The sequence below is a fragment of the Ailuropoda melanoleuca genome, chromosome 6 (assembly GCF_002007445.2).
Source record: "Ailuropoda melanoleuca isolate Jingjing chromosome 6, ASM200744v2, whole genome shotgun sequence".
NCBI classification, from domain to species: Eukaryota; Metazoa; Chordata; class Mammalia; order Carnivora; family Ursidae; genus Ailuropoda; species Ailuropoda melanoleuca.
The window spans coordinates 77,482,252-77,500,210 of record NC_048223.1 but is presented as its reverse complement, the minus strand read 5'-3'; the positions used below and the strand labels follow the sequence as shown (position 1 = coordinate 77,500,210).

At 38.7% G+C, this 17,959-nt stretch overlaps 1 protein-coding gene across 2 annotated transcripts in view; it reads right to left on the bottom strand.

Annotated features, from left to right (window-relative positions):
• Positions 1-17,959, bottom strand: part of VCL (vinculin) — a 106,015-nt gene that overhangs the window by 27,076 nt on the left and 60,980 nt on the right. For both annotated transcript variants that reach the window (XM_002920392.4, XM_002920393.4), the window contains exons 5-10: positions 16,371-16,493; positions 14,411-14,571; positions 6,524-6,614; positions 5,557-5,704; positions 1,925-2,078; positions 806-981 (exon numbers count right to left, since the gene is read on the bottom strand). In XM_002920392.4, coding sequence (XP_002920438.1) covers positions 806-981; positions 1,925-2,078; positions 5,557-5,704; positions 6,524-6,614; positions 14,411-14,571; positions 16,371-16,493 — 853 coding nt within the window. The remainder of the gene's footprint in view (positions 1-805; positions 982-1,924; positions 2,079-5,556; positions 5,705-6,523; positions 6,615-14,410; positions 14,572-16,370; positions 16,494-17,959) is intronic.

The window sequence follows — 17,959 nt, the reverse complement described above, 5'->3', positions numbered from 1 at the left end:
CAATACAAGACTTGAAAGAACTCCAAGGTACCAGTCACTGAAAAAAGGCTGGTACTCCCCCATGAAAGAACAGGAAATGAAATGTGCAAGTTACATGAAAAGCCAAATCTCACAAAACACTTGACTATGGTTATCCCTGGAGAAGCGGCTGGAGAATCGAGGTGGGGAAGAAGCAAGTTTTACTTCTGATGTTGTACTCTTTTTTTAATGTTCTTTTAGCATGTACTGCAGTTTGTTTGTTTAAGAGAGAAAAATATCGATCAAAAGAGCAAAGCAACACCACTTTTCTATATAATCAAAGTGGATGCCACGAAAGTCTTTAAAAGCAGCAGCTGTGGTGAGGACATTGTATTTAAGGATCTTTTATAATTGTTACATAAGAAATCATTGCTAGGGAAAGAAGAAAGCGTCTTCTTATGCCTACCCCCTACCCCCTCCACAGAATCTTTTCTTAGATAGCCACAAAAATTATTTTCCTCATATGTCTGGGAAACGGTTATGCCGCAAACATGAGATAGCAGGAAAAGTCCCAGCTTAGAATGTAAAAAGTTCTCAAGAGCTCAAAAAAGGAGTTCTTAGCATCCTAAATTTATTCATTTAAAACCATGTAATCAGCAATGAGTCATTAAACCTCAGTTATGTCAGTAATAAAATAGAAGTAGTAACTGACCTAGCCATGTCACACAGAATCAACGAGAATACAGGGGCAGAGCATCTTACAGGCATTTAACCTACAGCATTCAACTATTTATGTGCCTGAGGAAGAAAAGAGAGATTAAAGGGCGATATCAGAAATTATACATACTGTCTCCGTAGATCTGCTAATTTAGAAGTCAGAGCAGATATTTCCCCAAGAGAGCGTAGAATGTCATCTCTCTCTTTAGGATCATCACATAATTCTGCTATTTTCCGAGCTTCAGCCAAAGCCCCTCGAATCTGTTCTTCTCCTTCTGGTCCACCATTTGGATCTGCAAGCCAATTCTACACACACAGGTACAGAAAAGAAGCACACTGAGATCTCCTCATAGACCACATTTCTTTAAACTTAACAAGGCCATCAGAAAGATTTCAAAAGTAATCACAAGAAACACCAGTGATTTTTTATAATGCTGATTCTTATTGTTTTTTTTAAACAATTTGCTTATCTTTTTTTTTTTCAAGATTTTATTTATTTATTTGACAGAGACAGAGAGAGAGACAGCCAGCGAGAAAGGGGACACACGCAGGGGGAGTGGGAGAGGAAGAAGCAGGCTCCCAATGGAGGAGCCTGATGTGGGGCTCGATCCCAGAACGCCGGGATCACGCCCTGAGCCGAAGGCAGACGCTCACCGACTGAGCCACCCAGGCGCCCCTGATTCTTATTGTTTTATACAGGTTCTTATCTCAGGTAAAGTCAAATCCATCCTTCATCTTCTCTTAAGTGATTTTTTTTCATCCCCATTAGAACATATATTTTCACAAGCTTTATCTTATCTTTGACTTAATCACACCTTATTAATTCAACCTCTCAAATATTTGTGTTTATCTGTGACATGCTTGAAAATCATTTTACAGGAGAGTAGCATCAAAAAACTCTAACCCTTTAACATCGCTATGACCAAACACAGTGGGGAATTCCAAGATGAAGAACAGTTTTTATATACTGTGATCTATACCAGGAACTAATAGTACTCTCTTGGTACTCAGAGTACTTCCTTTTAACTTGATTCAAAATAAAGATCCCTATTTCAAAATATAGATAAACATGAGTCTAAACCTGTGGTGGGAGGAGAGGTGTTAACACGGGTAACTGCTGGGAATCAGTCATCACTTAGAAACACCCGTTATCCACCCACAGTCAAAGAGAGAGACAGACAGAGATGCGGGATAGTTATGGAACACTTGTCTTTTACTTCCCACCCCTCCCGAAAATCATCATTACTACCTGAGCAGCATCAATCTTCTTGGCAATGCTCTGCTTGGAGTTGGTCATAGCTTCCAGCTTGCGGGCTGCATTTTCCACTTTTGCTGTGAGTACATCCAGACCCTGTGACACCTGCTGGGCTTTCTGCATGGCCACCGGTGAGGCCCCTTGTCCTCTGCTCAAAACAGATGTTGTCACTGTACTCTCTCAGATACTTACTGACAAGATTATCATGAGATGCACAAATATGACATTTTTGTTAACCTGCTTGTCTTTTTCCTTTCCTCCAGTAAATCTGGGATAGCATGAGAAAACACAGAAATAAAGCAAAACACCTAAACCATCTACTTTCCCTCTTTGCTTTTAAAAATATGCATTAGCTTCCCGGAACGGCATAACCACTTTAAAGACCAGCCTGCAAATTTTGATAATAACGATTCTCCTCTTGATGGTGATTACATAATCAAGTGTGAACTTCAGGGGGAAAATGTGCTTGTGATCTTCTTGCTGTGGAGGGTTTGTTACCATAGTAATGTGTGCTTTAGAAAAAAAAATCCCATTAGACTGTCTTATTTATGGGCAACTATACACTGAAAACGTTTCAGGAGGTAGCATGCACAGTGTTAGTGAAAGAACACCACACTGGGACCAAGCAGATCTGTGTTCAAATCCTCACTCTTGGGGCCTGTGAACCTTGTTTATGATGGACTTCAGCTTTCTAACTTATAAAATGAGAGGGGGGTAGGAAACAGTACTTCGCTTGCTTACCCAACAGAGTGGCTTCAAGCAAAAGGATAAACCTGAAAACACTATGGCAATAAAGCAATACAAATATATAACTACTACTGTTATTGAATTGTCATTATTATTATAATAAACCTAATAATCTTAAATGTCTACCTTCCACTCCTGTGCAATCTATAAATATCAAAACCAGTTGGTATGGAGGGGAAAAAAGCACTGTTGATAAGGAACTGTTTGTTTTTTCCCCATCAAATTCCTGAAGACCTAATTTTACTGTTTGCCTCTCTCAGAAGTGGTAGGCTCCTAAAAATGATATACATTATTAGATACTCATTTTCGCTTTGGAAGAGACTTTCCAAGTCATAACAAAGTAAGATTTGTCGCCTTTTCACAAGATCAGATTTTTCTTAAATCACTCAGCCTGGTAAACTCTCCATGATGGGGTGGTAACTTTATCAGTTCGTAGAATGACAGGGCTTATCTTCCTAACCTGAGCTTCTGACTGTAGGAAGAACTCCAAACCATCATTGCTTCTCTTAATAGTAGCATGGATCTGTTATTCATTTATCTCTCCTCTTAAAATTCATCTTTTTTTTTTTTTTAAGATTTTATTTATTTATTCGACAGAGATAGAGACAGCCAGCGAGAGAGGGAACACAAGCAGGGGGAGTGGGAGAGGAAGAGGCAGGCTCATAGCAGAGGAGCCTGACGTGGGGCTCGATCCCATAACGCCGGGATCACGCCCTGAGCCGAAGGCAGACGCTTAACCGCTGTGCCACCCAGGCGCCCCAAAATTCATCTTTATTTTTCATCTATACCAATATCTGAAATAATGAACTCAATAATATTTATTGCCAGGTATATAAAAGGTATAGATACCTTTCATTTGTACTTGAGGCTTCCCTTTTATGTGCAGAGGAGCGGAAGACTTTTGGGACCTTTTACGATTTAATATGCTTTTTCCTTCAACGCTAGTAACTCATGATAAGACACCTTTTTAGTAAAAAAGTCCAACTGTGAAAACGTAAAAATATTTATGGGCCACATAATTTTTCACTCAAAATAAACGTTTACTGAGTCCCATGGGAGGAAAAATCGATCCTTACAACCTAGAAACCGTAGATGACTGATAAGAAGCTTATCAATGAGGAAACTGTTGCTGAGTCTCAGCCACGGAAATGTTAAATAGCTAGGCATATTTAAGAAAGGCTAACAGGGAGATAGCTTTCCAATCTTTCATCAGGAAAGGAAACTGCAGGCTGCAGTGTGAAGCAGGCCCACAGCTCCTCATCACTGTTCCAGCCTTTTCTCTTTACAGACTTACGGTCGATCCCATACAGCAACCACCTTGTTCTCTTGCTCAAATTCATCTTTCTCTAAACACATACAACTGTGTATTCGAGAATTCCAAGTGAGAACTGTCTACCACACTGTGAAAAGGCTGCAGACAAAAGAGCCAGCAGTGAGAAATTAGAAGAGCCAAGAGTCTTGTCAAGCTGCATTGGCATTTCTCCGAATGGGAACAGAACTTCTTTTTGTCCTTTCTGTAAAGTTCTTGTCATGCTCATGACAGGGGAGACTGTTTCACAGCAGGAGAAAAAGGCTCACTGAGCTCAATGCGATCACATTTATTTATGCAATTCCTTCTCCCTACAAGGTAGAGACTCTTGACCCGAAACCCCTGGAGCTTCCAGGGCCACAGTGAATCCACAAACCTCTGGAAATTATACATAATATTATACGGGCACGTTTATGTGCATCTTTTTACATACAGATTCATGGTTTTCATCAGATTATAAAAATTATCTTGACCCAAAAAAGGCTGAGAACCACTCCTTTAAGAACTATTTTCTTGCGGCACCTGCCTGGTTCAGTCAGTGAGGTGTGCGACTCTTGATTTTGGGGTCGTGGGTTCGAGCCCCACGCTGGGTGTAGCGATCACTAAAAAATAAATAAACTTTAAAAAAAAAGAACCACATATATATTTTTTAAGTAACCTCTACATCCAACGTGAAGCTCAAACTCACAACCCCAAGATCAAGAGTAGCACACTCCACCAACTGAGTCAACCAGGTGCCCCAAGAACTGTATTCTTAAGTCTACTCTGTTAATACATTTGAAACCAGGTCTAACAGTGTACAACATGTCAAGGGGTGTTTCTGAGGCCTGTTTGTATGGAGACCCTGTATATTCCAATTATCTCAAGATGTTTCATGACATTCTTGAAGCCAAATTAAACTTCATCTACACCAGTATGTCAGCACATTTCAATTCTTCCCTAATGCCCATATTATAAAATTGCATAAAAATAAGGATCTTTTAGAACTTCCTCAACTCTATGGATGAGTTCCAAAGAAGCCTATATTATACTGAGTTTTCCTAATAGCAGACTATATATATTTAGTTTACAGGGGGGATAGTTTTAAAAGTCAAGTCCTGAAGTAGGTAAAAGAATTATGAAACCAAATGAATAATGATGAAATAGAAACTCAAAAAAGCCTAGAAATAACCAACTTACATGATAACCTACTTAACCAGTTTTTTAAACAATGTGAAATAATTCCAGTGTTTTCACTCTTTATGTTTCTTTTTACCCATTCTTCATAAAAGATATGCCTACCCATGCCAGACTTTACCACCACCCCTTACTCATCATAAGCCTATGGCTAGAAACTAAGATACCAGATTTCTATTTCAATTTCAACTTTACTATAAAGCATCTGCCTATTTTAAGAGTGTATCAAAGGAAAAGTTCACTTCAATCTCAAAAGAATAGAATACAATAATCTGTGTTATCCTTTAGTCAAAAAGAACACAGTAAAATTGGCAGAGACTTGCTCTCTTAATCACTCTGTCAGGAGTTCCATCCGATCCGTTACTTAACTTGGGTAAGTGCAGAGGAACTTTACCTGGCTCGGAGTTCAGCCACCTGATCAGTCATCTGCCCCAGCATTTTACAGGTTCCCAGGATCTCCCTGCGTTCTTTGCCTGCACAGAGTTCACCAACTTTTCCAGCTTCATCTAAGATCTGTCTGATGGCCTGCTCACCAGCATCCCCTAAAATAAAGAGATACTCAATATCTACACTGTTGATGCATTAATTATTTAGGAAGGATGCTTTACAAGTCATTTCATTCATGAAGGAATGGATGATTTTAAACGACAAGTGAATAGAAGACAATACATCTGATCACTAACAGCCAAGCAGTGCCCTTAAACCAGACGGTGAGGTTTCAACCACAGATTCTTCTAAAAAAGATCCTTGGAATCATATCCATCTGGAGATGATAAGCAGCTTGTGGTAAGAATATGGATGATGAAAACAGGCTCTACTCACTTAATACTACTTAGCACCTCTAACCTCCATTAGGCTTTTCACATTCATTCAAATATTAATCTAAAACTGAATATTAGATTAGAAAATCCATAAAAACTAGCTCAATAACCCATTTGGGTCTTTACATAAGTCAACTTCGCTTTCCAATTCTTATTGGCATCATCATCATTTAATCTGCTTAATTAAGTACTTTGTTGACATAAATGGAAATCTGCCCAATGGGAACTAGAAGAGTTTTTATTCAAAATAATTACCTTTCTGATTCAGAGAAGTGAACCAATAATCTGGCAAAGAATGCTCGGTTCAGCTTGGCTAATTACTCCATGATAAGAGGTGTTTAGTCTTTGTCCTTCATCCTTTTAAGGACCAGTAATGCTTCAATTAGTCAAAACTATCAGAATATGGAATATGCCCCTAAATGTTGTAGTAGTTACCTCAGAATTATGAGATTATGGGAAGATTTCTTTCTTTATTTCTTTTGTTTGCTTGATTTTTAGCTTTTTATTGTATCCATCAGAAAAGCAGAACCAGAGAATTACCTGGGGAGGCACTGGGATCACGAAGCCAACCTTTGGCCTGGTTCAGTTTGGAGTCTATGGAGGCCAATGCTCTCTTCATGGCTTCAGTGTCCTTTTGAAGAGAAAAACAATTATTTTCTTTGCAAAAATGGAGATACCATGATACAAAGTAAGACAGAGAAAAAGTTACAGCACTTAACATACAGTAGCTAAGGTAGTCCTACAACAGCCTTAAAAATACTCTCATCACACCAGAATGCTTATTTATGTCAAAAATGCAGCATCGTGCATGCAAATCTTCAGTTAATTCTATTTTGTTTTCTGGTCTCTCTATTGCTAAACTGTGCAAACTGGTAAAAATCACTCAAGCCATGAGATGCTTCATGTCTGCAGTAGGAAAAAGCCCTGTTGTCACATGCCTCATTATCAGCCTTCCACTCCACATTCATCTACGGCAGCCCTGGCACAGCCTTCCCTGCATCCGGGAAGCCTCATTAGCACGTGGCACCACAAATCACAGTTCTTTTACATCTTGCTCTGAAATACACAAACACTGGATGATGCTTCGCTATACTTAATTAATCTGAAAAACTTAGAATTACTGGTTGGAAAAAAAGTGAAAATTTTAATGTAGCAATTTAGTTTTAATTCCACAAATAAACTGCTCCATGTAATGCAAGAAAAAAGTGTCATTCTGGCCTTCCCTACCATCCTCCTTATCCTCCTCATTCTGAGTTCCCTTACCATCCTAACCCGGGAGAAGAGGCAGGATAAAGTAAGTGGGTCTCAGTTTCTTGTTTACAATCAGGATTCATAATGGCTAGCATTAAACCCAGGACAGAGCATGAAAAGCTGAAGCAGACTAAAAATACACCAAGTGTTTGATGAAGTTTTTAAAATATAGAAAAATGTAAAGAACGATATAGTAAATACCCATGTGTCCACCCTCACAACTGACAGGCTGGCTATCTCATAAGTCTCTATTTAAACACCTTTAAAGACAAATGAGTGGGTGGCTCAGTCAGTTAAGCGTCTGACTCTTGATTTTAGCTCAGGTCATGATCTCAGGGTCCTGGGGTCAAGCCCTGTGTCAGGCTCCATGCTCAGCACGGAGTCTGCTTGGGATTCTCTCTCCCCCTCTCACTCTGCCCCTCCACCCACTCATACTCTCTTTGTCTCTCTCTAAAATAAAGAAAAGAAAAGAAAAGAAAAGACAAAATAAAAAGACAGCCAAACTCCGTTTTGCTCTAGGGAACTGGCTCTTACAGCGTTCCATGGACCAAAGCACAGAGTTAACCTCTGAAACTCTAGGCAATGCCCTGAATCCCTAACTTTTTTTCACTTTCCAGTCCTGCAAAACCAGGGTTCTCAAAGGTGTTGTATCACTACTCTTCCACACGGGGGCACGAGGAGCAACCCCACTTCTAATCCAAACAAAACCCAGCACTAGGACAAAATAAGGGCAGGCAGCGCTCAGAGGCATAAGGTCAGCAGCCTGACCACAGCTTTTCCAACGTACCTATTGAAACTATAAGGACTCTCAGCTTAAGGATTTCCTCCTTCCCAATCTAAACAGATACAGATTGTGCTACTGTTTTTAACCTCGGCTATCAAAGGCTCTAAATTGCAAATTCTCAGTCACGGCAACTGAAGAGAAATGAATTACTGAAAAAAATGTAAATAAGATTATTCTTTATTATCAAGTTATATGGAATTATGGAGGCTATCTCTCAATAGAAGGCAGGGAGTATCTATTTTGAAATCCATTTGTAGTTAGTCCAAGTAGACAAATGGCATTTTTTAAGTGCTTTCATTCTCAAATGGCTTAAATATCTACTCCTCTTCCATCTTCTCCTACATTAATCTGCACAGCAAACCCTGACTTTAAAAGTCAGCTTTAGCTTGATTCCAGATTAGCAAGGCCCAAATCAATACCTGTTTAAAGAGAGGCTCATGCAACTCCCAACTTCAGAGAATTAGATAGCCTTTAGGGTCTAATACAAGTTACAGGACTTTGTCTAGGTCGAGGAAAAAAAAAATTCACCATCTCTTACTAGGGAAGTATGTGCATACTCTAAAGAGATATTATATCCATGTAAAAATAATTTAAAATCTATTAACATTTCTCTAACACATTTTTTAGAGTAAAAAAAAACTGGAGATTGACTTTATTTCAAAAATCTGAATTCAAGGGGAACAAAGATCAAATATTTTGTGTGTCTACTCTAGCATTAAAGGCTACTGTTTGGGGGAGCCTGGCTGGCTCAGTCAGTAGAGCATGCAACTCTTGATAGCGGGGTCATGAGTTCAAGTCCCACACTGGATGTGGAGCCTACTTAAAAAAAAAAAATCAAAAAGAGACAAGGCTACTAGTTTGGAAACTAACTGAAGATTTCTTGCATATTAGGTTCTGTTTTAGGTATTTTTCCCTCGTTACTTCATTGAACCTCAAATTTAAATATAATTTCATTTTACAAATTAAGAAACAAGGGCCTAGTCCTACAAACCCAGCTGATCTCAGGTTTGCTGACATCAAACCTATTTATTTTATACTAATTGAAACTCATGAATTTTTTCTTTTACCAAAAAGAGTTACTGAAGATTCTTCTAACCTCCTGTAATAGTCAGCAAGACTTTGCCTTGTTGATTTTGGCTTTGGTTAATACTGACCAGAAAATAAGCTCTAGAAATCAAAATCCTAATCCTCACTACCCAAAATGACTCATTTTATTCTTTATTGCCCAAAAATGATTTGAAACATGATGGAAAAAGTAGCTTTGCTCTATTTAGTATCCTCAAAAATCATTACTTTTTTTTCTCCCTAATAAAGCATAAATGGCCACCACCCTTCAAGGAAAGAATCTAATTCTTAGGAAGTGAGTAATTTACTCCTGAGTGGGAGATGATGTGACACCAGTAAGTTAAAATTAAGAGGTGCGCCCTTTCCCCTAAAAATTACCCATGGCAAATTTGAAATGAAGCTGCGTTTTTTAAACTGGGAATTTCAGTTAGTTACCAAAGTTTTTAATAGCATGAATTTTAGACAATTTTGATAATTTAAAACAGTAGTTGAAAGGACCACCTTCGATTTTTTCCTGAAACAGAGCAAGTTTTTAATAATCATTTAACCATATTACGCTTTAATGTCATATCTATGAAAATAAAAATGTCCATGGCAACAAATATTTTGGTCTTCTAAGAATCTTGTATATACTTCTTTAGAAGGGCTGTTTTTATTATGGAATTGACAGAATTGTCATAAGCAGCGTAAGAAGTATATTAATACTGGATATGCTACAAACCAATTCATTGAACAACTAGGACTAGAAGTCAATTTTGAGGTACACTTATAGAAAGTAAAAATAACCATAACCCTGTGGTCAACCATACAATGTACCACAAAGCTTTCAGTTAAACCATGTCACACCTAAGTACCCACAGTACAATCTGGGTATGAAACACAAGAGAAATAAATCTTCATTTGAGTATTTTCTCTGTAAAATCTCAAATTTGGGAAAGAGAAAAGTCTCCACCAATCTCTATTCTAGGTTTTTGTTATTGTTCTTTTTTTTTTTTTTTTTAATTTTAAAAAAGACCATATCTAGGCATGCAGCTTTGGGGACACCTGGCAGGGACCTGGGCATTTCCCCCAAGGTCCCTAAGAGTAAAACTCTTAGGAGTTCAGGTTTTAAATAAAAAAAACACACTGGCTTGGCACTGTCCCACACACACACCAAAAGGTGGAAGGACAACCTTAAAAGAACTCCTTTTTACATGCTCTCCCAGGAACCGAAACACTTCTAAAATGCAATATAGTTAGATCTAAAGAACACTGAATCGTACTGAGAACCACGGAGTTCCTCCTAGAGATAATCAAAAGGAACTTCGGTAGAAAAAGTGAGGTCCTACAATGCCAGGCTCTAGAAAATTTTCAGTATGGGACTAAGGACTCCCTTTGTTCGCTGCCCAACGTACCCTCCCTTTTCCCACTGACACCTCCCCTCCCAGACTTCAGTTGCTCATCTCTAAGAATACCTTCCCAGTTCTAAAATTCAATGCCACCTATGTGCATACAATCAGATGTACCAACTAAAAGATCACTTGGATCAGAAGAGAAATGTCAATTGTTTTAACATTATGGGCCGTTCTCCAATTTGAGGGGAGGGGCTAAAATATCATAAACTCCTGAATAAACTATTTATTTGAAACTCCAAGAGATAAGTCCTTTATTGCATTAGCTGCTAAAATAAAATAAGACTCATTAAGAAGATCACATATTGTCAAATCACTGTGTACCCCTGAAACTAATAGAACATGGTATGTCAACTATATTTCAGTAATAACAATAAAACACCTAAAGTAGAATCAGTGTAATTAATTGATTCAATCTTAAATCGTGTTTCATTTTCATTCTAAGAATAAAAAAAATTCACATACAACCTTATTTTTTCAAAAATGAAATAAGAATCAACCCTTAAACCTCAGTTGTCTGTAGTTAAGAGCAAGCATTATAGGCTCACACGTTCTAACCAATATTTCCTTCTTTGGTAGAGTACAGAAATCTTCTGCGCAAGACATCTGAGTCAGTCACTACACATACCCCACCACCAGCCTAGGCCCACAGTGGCAGGAATCCACCACAAGAACTAATTCTGAATAACAGCAGTAATGACTCAAGGTGAGGTTTGCAGAAGCGCCTACATAGGGTTCAAAAAATTCTTAGCTTAAAATTTTTCCCACTTGCTCTTAATTCTCAGCATGCATCAAGAAACAAGTAATAAAATACCAAAAAAATAAGAGAGAGATTAAGTATAGATTGCTAAATTTACAAAGGGCAGAATTAGAATTGTGTTTAATTCACAAATTCATTTGTTTCATAATGTACACTAAATTAATTTTTAATGATCACTATCTGATGACTGATTTCAGGAGGGGAAAATTGTTATTTTCAAAACAAAACGAGGTGTTTAAGTACTTTTAAATGTGCAAATCTGCAATCTGAATGTAGGTATGAAAGGTAAAATAATCAGCTACTGCATTGCCTCTTTTAAAACTTAACTTATTTGGCAAGACGCACTTTTACCAAAAATTTTTTCCACTTACTTTCTTCCCCCACTTTTCTAGAGGAACCATCACTTTCCAGGAGAAAACTGCACCAGTGGGGAAGCATGAAACAAGTATGGTAAGACAAAGTTAATTCTTAATTGGTAGGGTCGAGAGGAGGTAAAAGATACCACGTATTAAAACAGAATGGGGACCCAGTGGCCACAGACAGACACGAGGTCTGATTAATTCACCGCTTATGGTCGAGCAGTGAAAGATGCACAATGCTACTAACCTGAAAAATAACCAAAATTCTAGCTACCAGTTTCCATGGTCAAGGTAGAAATTTTTTTTCTAATTATTCTTGCAACTAATGAACACAATCACTCTTAAGGGGTAGGGGGAAGTAGAGTGGATGGGGATGGGGTCGGAAGTAAGCTTTGTCATGTATATCTTTTTATAGCATTTTGATTTTTGAACCAGGTAAATGTACAACAAAAGCAAAATGAGATTTAAAAATAAACATTTCTTGTTCATTCTGATGTCATTATGTACTTAGCTTCTTTTGGCTGAACTAATTTTGTTTACTTTCTTTCATTCTGAGAGTTACGTTTTGCAGCACCCGTTACAGTCTGGTTCCTTCCAGATCAGCATAAAACTGAGACAGCTACAAGAATGTACACAGTGGGGACCAGGTCCATTTCCCTTGTATTATCTCCCCCAGTGCCTCGTCCTAGTTCTGAAAAACTCAACTGACCACATTTTTTTTGTTGTTTTTAAAAGGAAGCATCTCCCAATGGCACTGGCACAAAATAAAGCTCAGCAACCCCTATTTACTAAATGATGGATAACTTTCCCCTCCAAACACAGAAAAACACTGAGGTTGTAAGGCCTGCTCCTCTTTTTTGCTATTTCTCATCTGCTAGAAGCAAAGGAGAGAGAATAAGGAAAGAGATTAGGTTAGAGGAAGGTGAGGTCATGGAGAACTATGGCTGATTCACAGCTGAGCAGAACATGCAGTGAACCACGGACTGAAGTTAGGAAAAACTTGAGATACACTTAACTTTTTCCCTTTTGAGTGTGAAAGCTAGGATCATTGTGAAAGACAGGTGCCCCATCTAAACTCCTGAGCCTACTCTTTCACAATGGGTTGAAAACCTCAATGACACATCTCCAAAAGCAAAATTCCAGAGCCTGCAAAGGAGACTGGGAGGAAATGCAAATAGAGAGATGACAGAGAGTTTCATTTCCCAAGAGCAGGGTCCACACAGGTCACCTGGAGGTCACCCAGCTACTGAGAGAAACTTGCCCCTCAAATGAAGTCAGTGGGAATGACCAGGCCAAAACGGTTCTCAGGAGCCTGTTCAAAAAGATGAAAGCACCCACCAAACATAGAAAGCCTGATATCCCATAGTAATGTCTTTTCTTCTGCTTTCCCCAAAGAAATCGCTCAGTATGAGCCAGAGTCAGTCCGCCTAGCACAGCCCCAAGTCCCGTATGAAATGACATTCTGACGAATATTCGAGCACAGTGTTACACACCGGCACACAGAAAAAGGCACAGCACACAGCACAAGAAAACCTCACAGACATGCTTTTTTCTCTTTTGAAGCGAAAAAGAGACTAGAGGGCAAGAGAAAGCTTACCTTCTAAATGTGAGAAAAAGAATATAACAAACAAGAGAACAAAAAAAAGATGCATAAAGAAGTCATAACAGGGAAGTGAAAGTTGTCAAATATGCAAAAGCAAAATTAAGTAAAATACCAAAGACTTAAAATGATTTCACCGTCTAGACTTAAAACACAGTCTTAAAACTCGTTAGAGAATTTTGTGCCTCTGTGAACAAATCCAGAGTTAAGAGAAGCTAATTTCCTTCTGCATATTTAGATTCACTTTCTGGGCAATGTGATTTTCAGACCCCAGCTTTGACCTTACCTTATTGGTGTCCTGGAGAACAAACAAGCCCTACTGGATACCCAATGGAAGGCATACTACGAATCCCCTCTTTGCTACCAGCCTGCTGGGGGGCCCTGGAAATACCACTTGGGTCACATGTGGGGAAGCTGGATCCTGGAGACAGTGTGTTTTCCCCACTGCTCGAATCTTGGGAAGGTGTAAACCCAAGTGCTTCTGTTCTCCCAGGCAGTCACTAGACAGGGAGAAGGAGACCAAAGCAGCAGCAACATAAGACCACTGCTACGAGGCTCTAGAAGGAATCCACCAACCCTTTTGGAGGCCAGGAGGAAATTCTAGATAAAGGGTGAGAGGACCCCTCAAACTCACTGACGAATGTGAAAACTAATATTTTAATTAACCTTCCTTAAGGAAAATGGTATGACAAATGGACAAACCTAGAAATCCCAAGAGCTTCCTCTGTAGACTTCTTAGGTCAAAGGTTGGTTAAGGAAAAGTTTCCACAAAATTCAGTCACAGTTATATTCTGTATCTTACTTAGTCACCTAGCAACAACCACCCACATAAAAAGGCAGGGTTCCCACCCAGGGGAGTATACACCATACAAGAATTCCTCCACCAGCCCAGTGAGTGTCCAGCTTGAAGAAAAAGCTACACATCTTAGCCTTCAACCCCACATACCTATTTATTTGTTCTAGTTTGGGGCAAAGGAAGTTTGCAAAAGCAGCAAGTAACCCATGAAACCCATGAAAAGTGAAGTAGAAATTATTTCATAATATCTGAGGGGTCTTATGCTACCCACAATAAGTAGCAAGTAACCCATGAAACCCATGAAAAGTGAAGTAGAAATTATTTCATAATATCTGAGGGGTCTTATGCTACCCACAATTTCAAGATAAAGTGTGAGGGGAGAATTCAGGACTTTGCTTATTTCTCCTCCAGTAACACTTACCTTGCTGGCCCAGGCATCTTCATCCCAAGAAGTGAGTTGTAATACACGAATGATCTCATTAATTTCAGCACTCATCTTCTCTACAGTAAAGTTGCGGTTTTTCAAAGCTTCTTCTATGCCTTGGTTTTTTGAATTTTTAGTTGTTACAAAAATCTTCATAGCTGTAAAAATAAACAAATGATCAGAAACTAAGCCTGGAATTTAATCTTGCTGTATAACAACATTCACACAAAATGTTCCTCACTTGGAGTACATGTTTTGGGTTCTTAAGGTCTTAAAAAGAATATATTAGCCTGGCTCAGTCAGTAGAGCATGTGACTCTGGATCTCCAGGTTGTAGGTTCAAGCTCCACACTGGGTATAGAAATTACTTAAAAAAATAGAATCTTAACAACAACAAAACAAACATATTAAAAACAAAACAAACACTGCAAGTCTGCCAATGAAGTTCCAATAACAGCAAACGTAAAGTACAAAACATCATTAAAACAGGATCAGGGAGCTAATTTAACATGCTTATACTGATGACCTACAATCACAAAATACCCAATACCTTTCTAAATCAGTTATCATCCCAGCCCTGACAATGGCCCCATCTGACACACACCTATCAGGACAAGATGAAAACAGTCAGTAAGACTGTAACTGGCACATCCTGCTGCCCCCAATCCTAATGGAAGACGCCAAAGTGCTGAGTTTCTCTTCTAGAATTTCTCTCAACATGTAGCAGGAACTTTCTAACCCCCAAGAGTAAAGAAGAAAATAATAATAATTTGAAGCATGGGAGAAAGAGAATATCTTCTCATAAAATAACTGAAATTGTTAAAACAAAGATTAATCAACATTTTATTGAGTTACCCAGATTAGAAAGAAATCTTACTCCCAAAACCTTTCCACCACATGGAAGAGCTGGCCTCAAAAACATATTTCCCATGGAGATTTTAAGACTCTTCTTACACATTTTTTTGTTTTCTAGTTCAAATAAGGGCTTTCTGAGCTTTTACCCTCACCTCTCCTTTTCTAGCTACTACCTGAAATGCCCAAGCAGGAAGATAGGAGCTGGGGGTGAGAGTGACATGCCTCATTAAGATTTTGAAAATAGAGCTGCCCTCTGCTAGTTAAACTAATTAACCCATAACTTGATTAAGATAACTTATGTAAACCATGAGGTGTCTGGTACATACTAGACACCCAATGAGTACAGCTCCCTTTTGCTAGCTGAAAGAGCAGCCACCAGGCTCTACCCAGTGGGGAAGTGGTCCCATGTGGTCAGACCACCAGCTCTGTAATGTAGAGAACAGTTAAATTTCTTTTAGGAAAAACAGTGTTAGCGTAACACTGAAAAGGGCTTTTGGTTCACTTCTTTATCCTACAGTGCTCTATAATATCCATTTCAGCTCCTAATTTTTTTTCATAACATAAATAAAAGTGTAAAAAATCCTATGTCCAAGGGGCATCTGGGTGGCTCAGTCAGGCGAGTGTCTGCCTTTGGCTTGGGTCATGACCCCAGGGTCCTGGGATTGAGCCACATCGGGCTCCCTGCATAGTGAGGGGCCTGCTTCTCCCTCTCCTGCTCCCCCTGCTTGCTCTCTCTCTCGCTTTCATTCTCTGTCAAATAAATAAATCAAATCTTAAAAAAAAAAAAAATTCATGTCCAAGACTAAAGTTTCTAGATATTTCACCTCCCTGCAAAGGGGCCAGTTAGAGCTTCAGAACAGAGCAAGGCAAAAGGAAAGGCAAGCTTCAAACAATGAACAGGAGAAGGAGAGCATTCCGGAAGATGAATACTGGTTCTTAGCCAATCAGCTGCAGCCATCAGGTAACAACCCGATCTATCAGGCCTCATTTTTGCCCAGCCTGAAGGACATGCAACTAAGCAGTAAAAGAAAATTAACATCAGAGTTTAGAATACATTGACTTTTTTTTTTTTCCCTGTAAGATCACGTACAGGCAGAAAATACCTGAAATGAGAACTGGCAGCAACTCTTTCACGGTGTTCATGGAGTTCACCAACATCACTCGGTGCTCCTGGTGAGTCAGTTCCTGCTGCCTCTCATCAATCATCTTGGCCATCTTTGTCATTCCTGGGGCACAAAGAATAAATTGTGCAGGGTGAATAGTGAAACGCTCCAGACTCTGGCGTTCTGAGGCTAAATCCGTTATGAAGGACTATGAAAATCCAAGCTGACTGCCCAGATAACTATCACTGAACTGTAGCATTTATGATATAGAATTTTCTAGACAGGTCTAACTTAATGCAACTTCATTCATTTCAATTGAAAGTAATTTATTAAATGTGAATCCTAAATATGACATCATTTTCACACGTTTGACATAAATACATTCACAAATACAAAAACATGCTGAAAAAATAAATATATATTTGTAAAAAATAAATAAAAATATTTTTCCTGGTTACCACGCATACCGAGTTCACATCACGTATCTGGCCACTGCGCCTGTGTAAGCATCTCATGCAAGCCTAGTACTGAGAAGCCAGTAGCTGAAAAAAATCTTAAGAATTACAATAATGTGTTTTGTTTTCATCTTTATATTTTTCTGTTCTTTCCAATTTGTCCAAAATAAGCATGTACTATCTTTATAATTAGAAACAAACAAAAATATTATAAAAAAAATTATAGTTAGGACAGCAATCAAAAGCATCTGGTGTTTTGGAATCAGCCTGCTAGCTAGCCCTTTTTGTTTACTTTGGTTATTATTCAAAGGTACTATGTGATTCTCTAAAGCTTTGGTTTTCAAACTGCTCGTAAGATTTTAGTAGTTTCACAGATCATCTAGGGGTACCAAAGGGAGCTGGAAAAGGAAGGGTTACCCCTGCTCCATTCAGGGTAGCTCCATTTTTGTCTTTCATATGTTGGGATTCTGCATAAGATTTTATTTGAAGAAATAAACTTTTCTCAATGCTATGGGAAAGCTTAACGCTGCTCTAAAGGCATTTCCTGCTGATCTTCAATGATGGCTCAGAGAAATTCTTAAATGCCATCAGTTTACAGAACAACTGTATGGGAACCTCATGAAAATACTGTTAATTAAGAATCATTTTACCTAAGACAAGACTCTTATGAGGTGGTATGCGATCTTTAATACTGACAAGTTAACCATGTGTCTTGTCGTTGGTCTCAATCATACTTTAAGAACCCTCCAGGTCATGTTACATGCCTCTAACAGAAAAATCTTATCTGTTCAAGTATTTTGAATATTCAATTCTCAGGTGACTAAATCATTTCAAATGAGACTTAGTCACAGTAGCTCCTCTCTCCTTCTAGGTCTGATTGTATTATGCAGCCTCGGGCTGGGGCATGAATCCATAATAGTAGGCGGGCTAATTAACGAGCTAAGAGGTCATAAAGAGCTACAGGCCAGCTGGCAGACAGTGAAGGAATACTGTATAATGTGGAATGCAGAGGTCAGAATTCAGGGTGGCCTTAAGCATTACAGTAATAGAAAAGTATTTCCTACATTCTCCAGCAACATTTACAATGTCTAGTTTAATTCATTAGGCAGGGCCAGGGTTTGTAGAAAGCATATT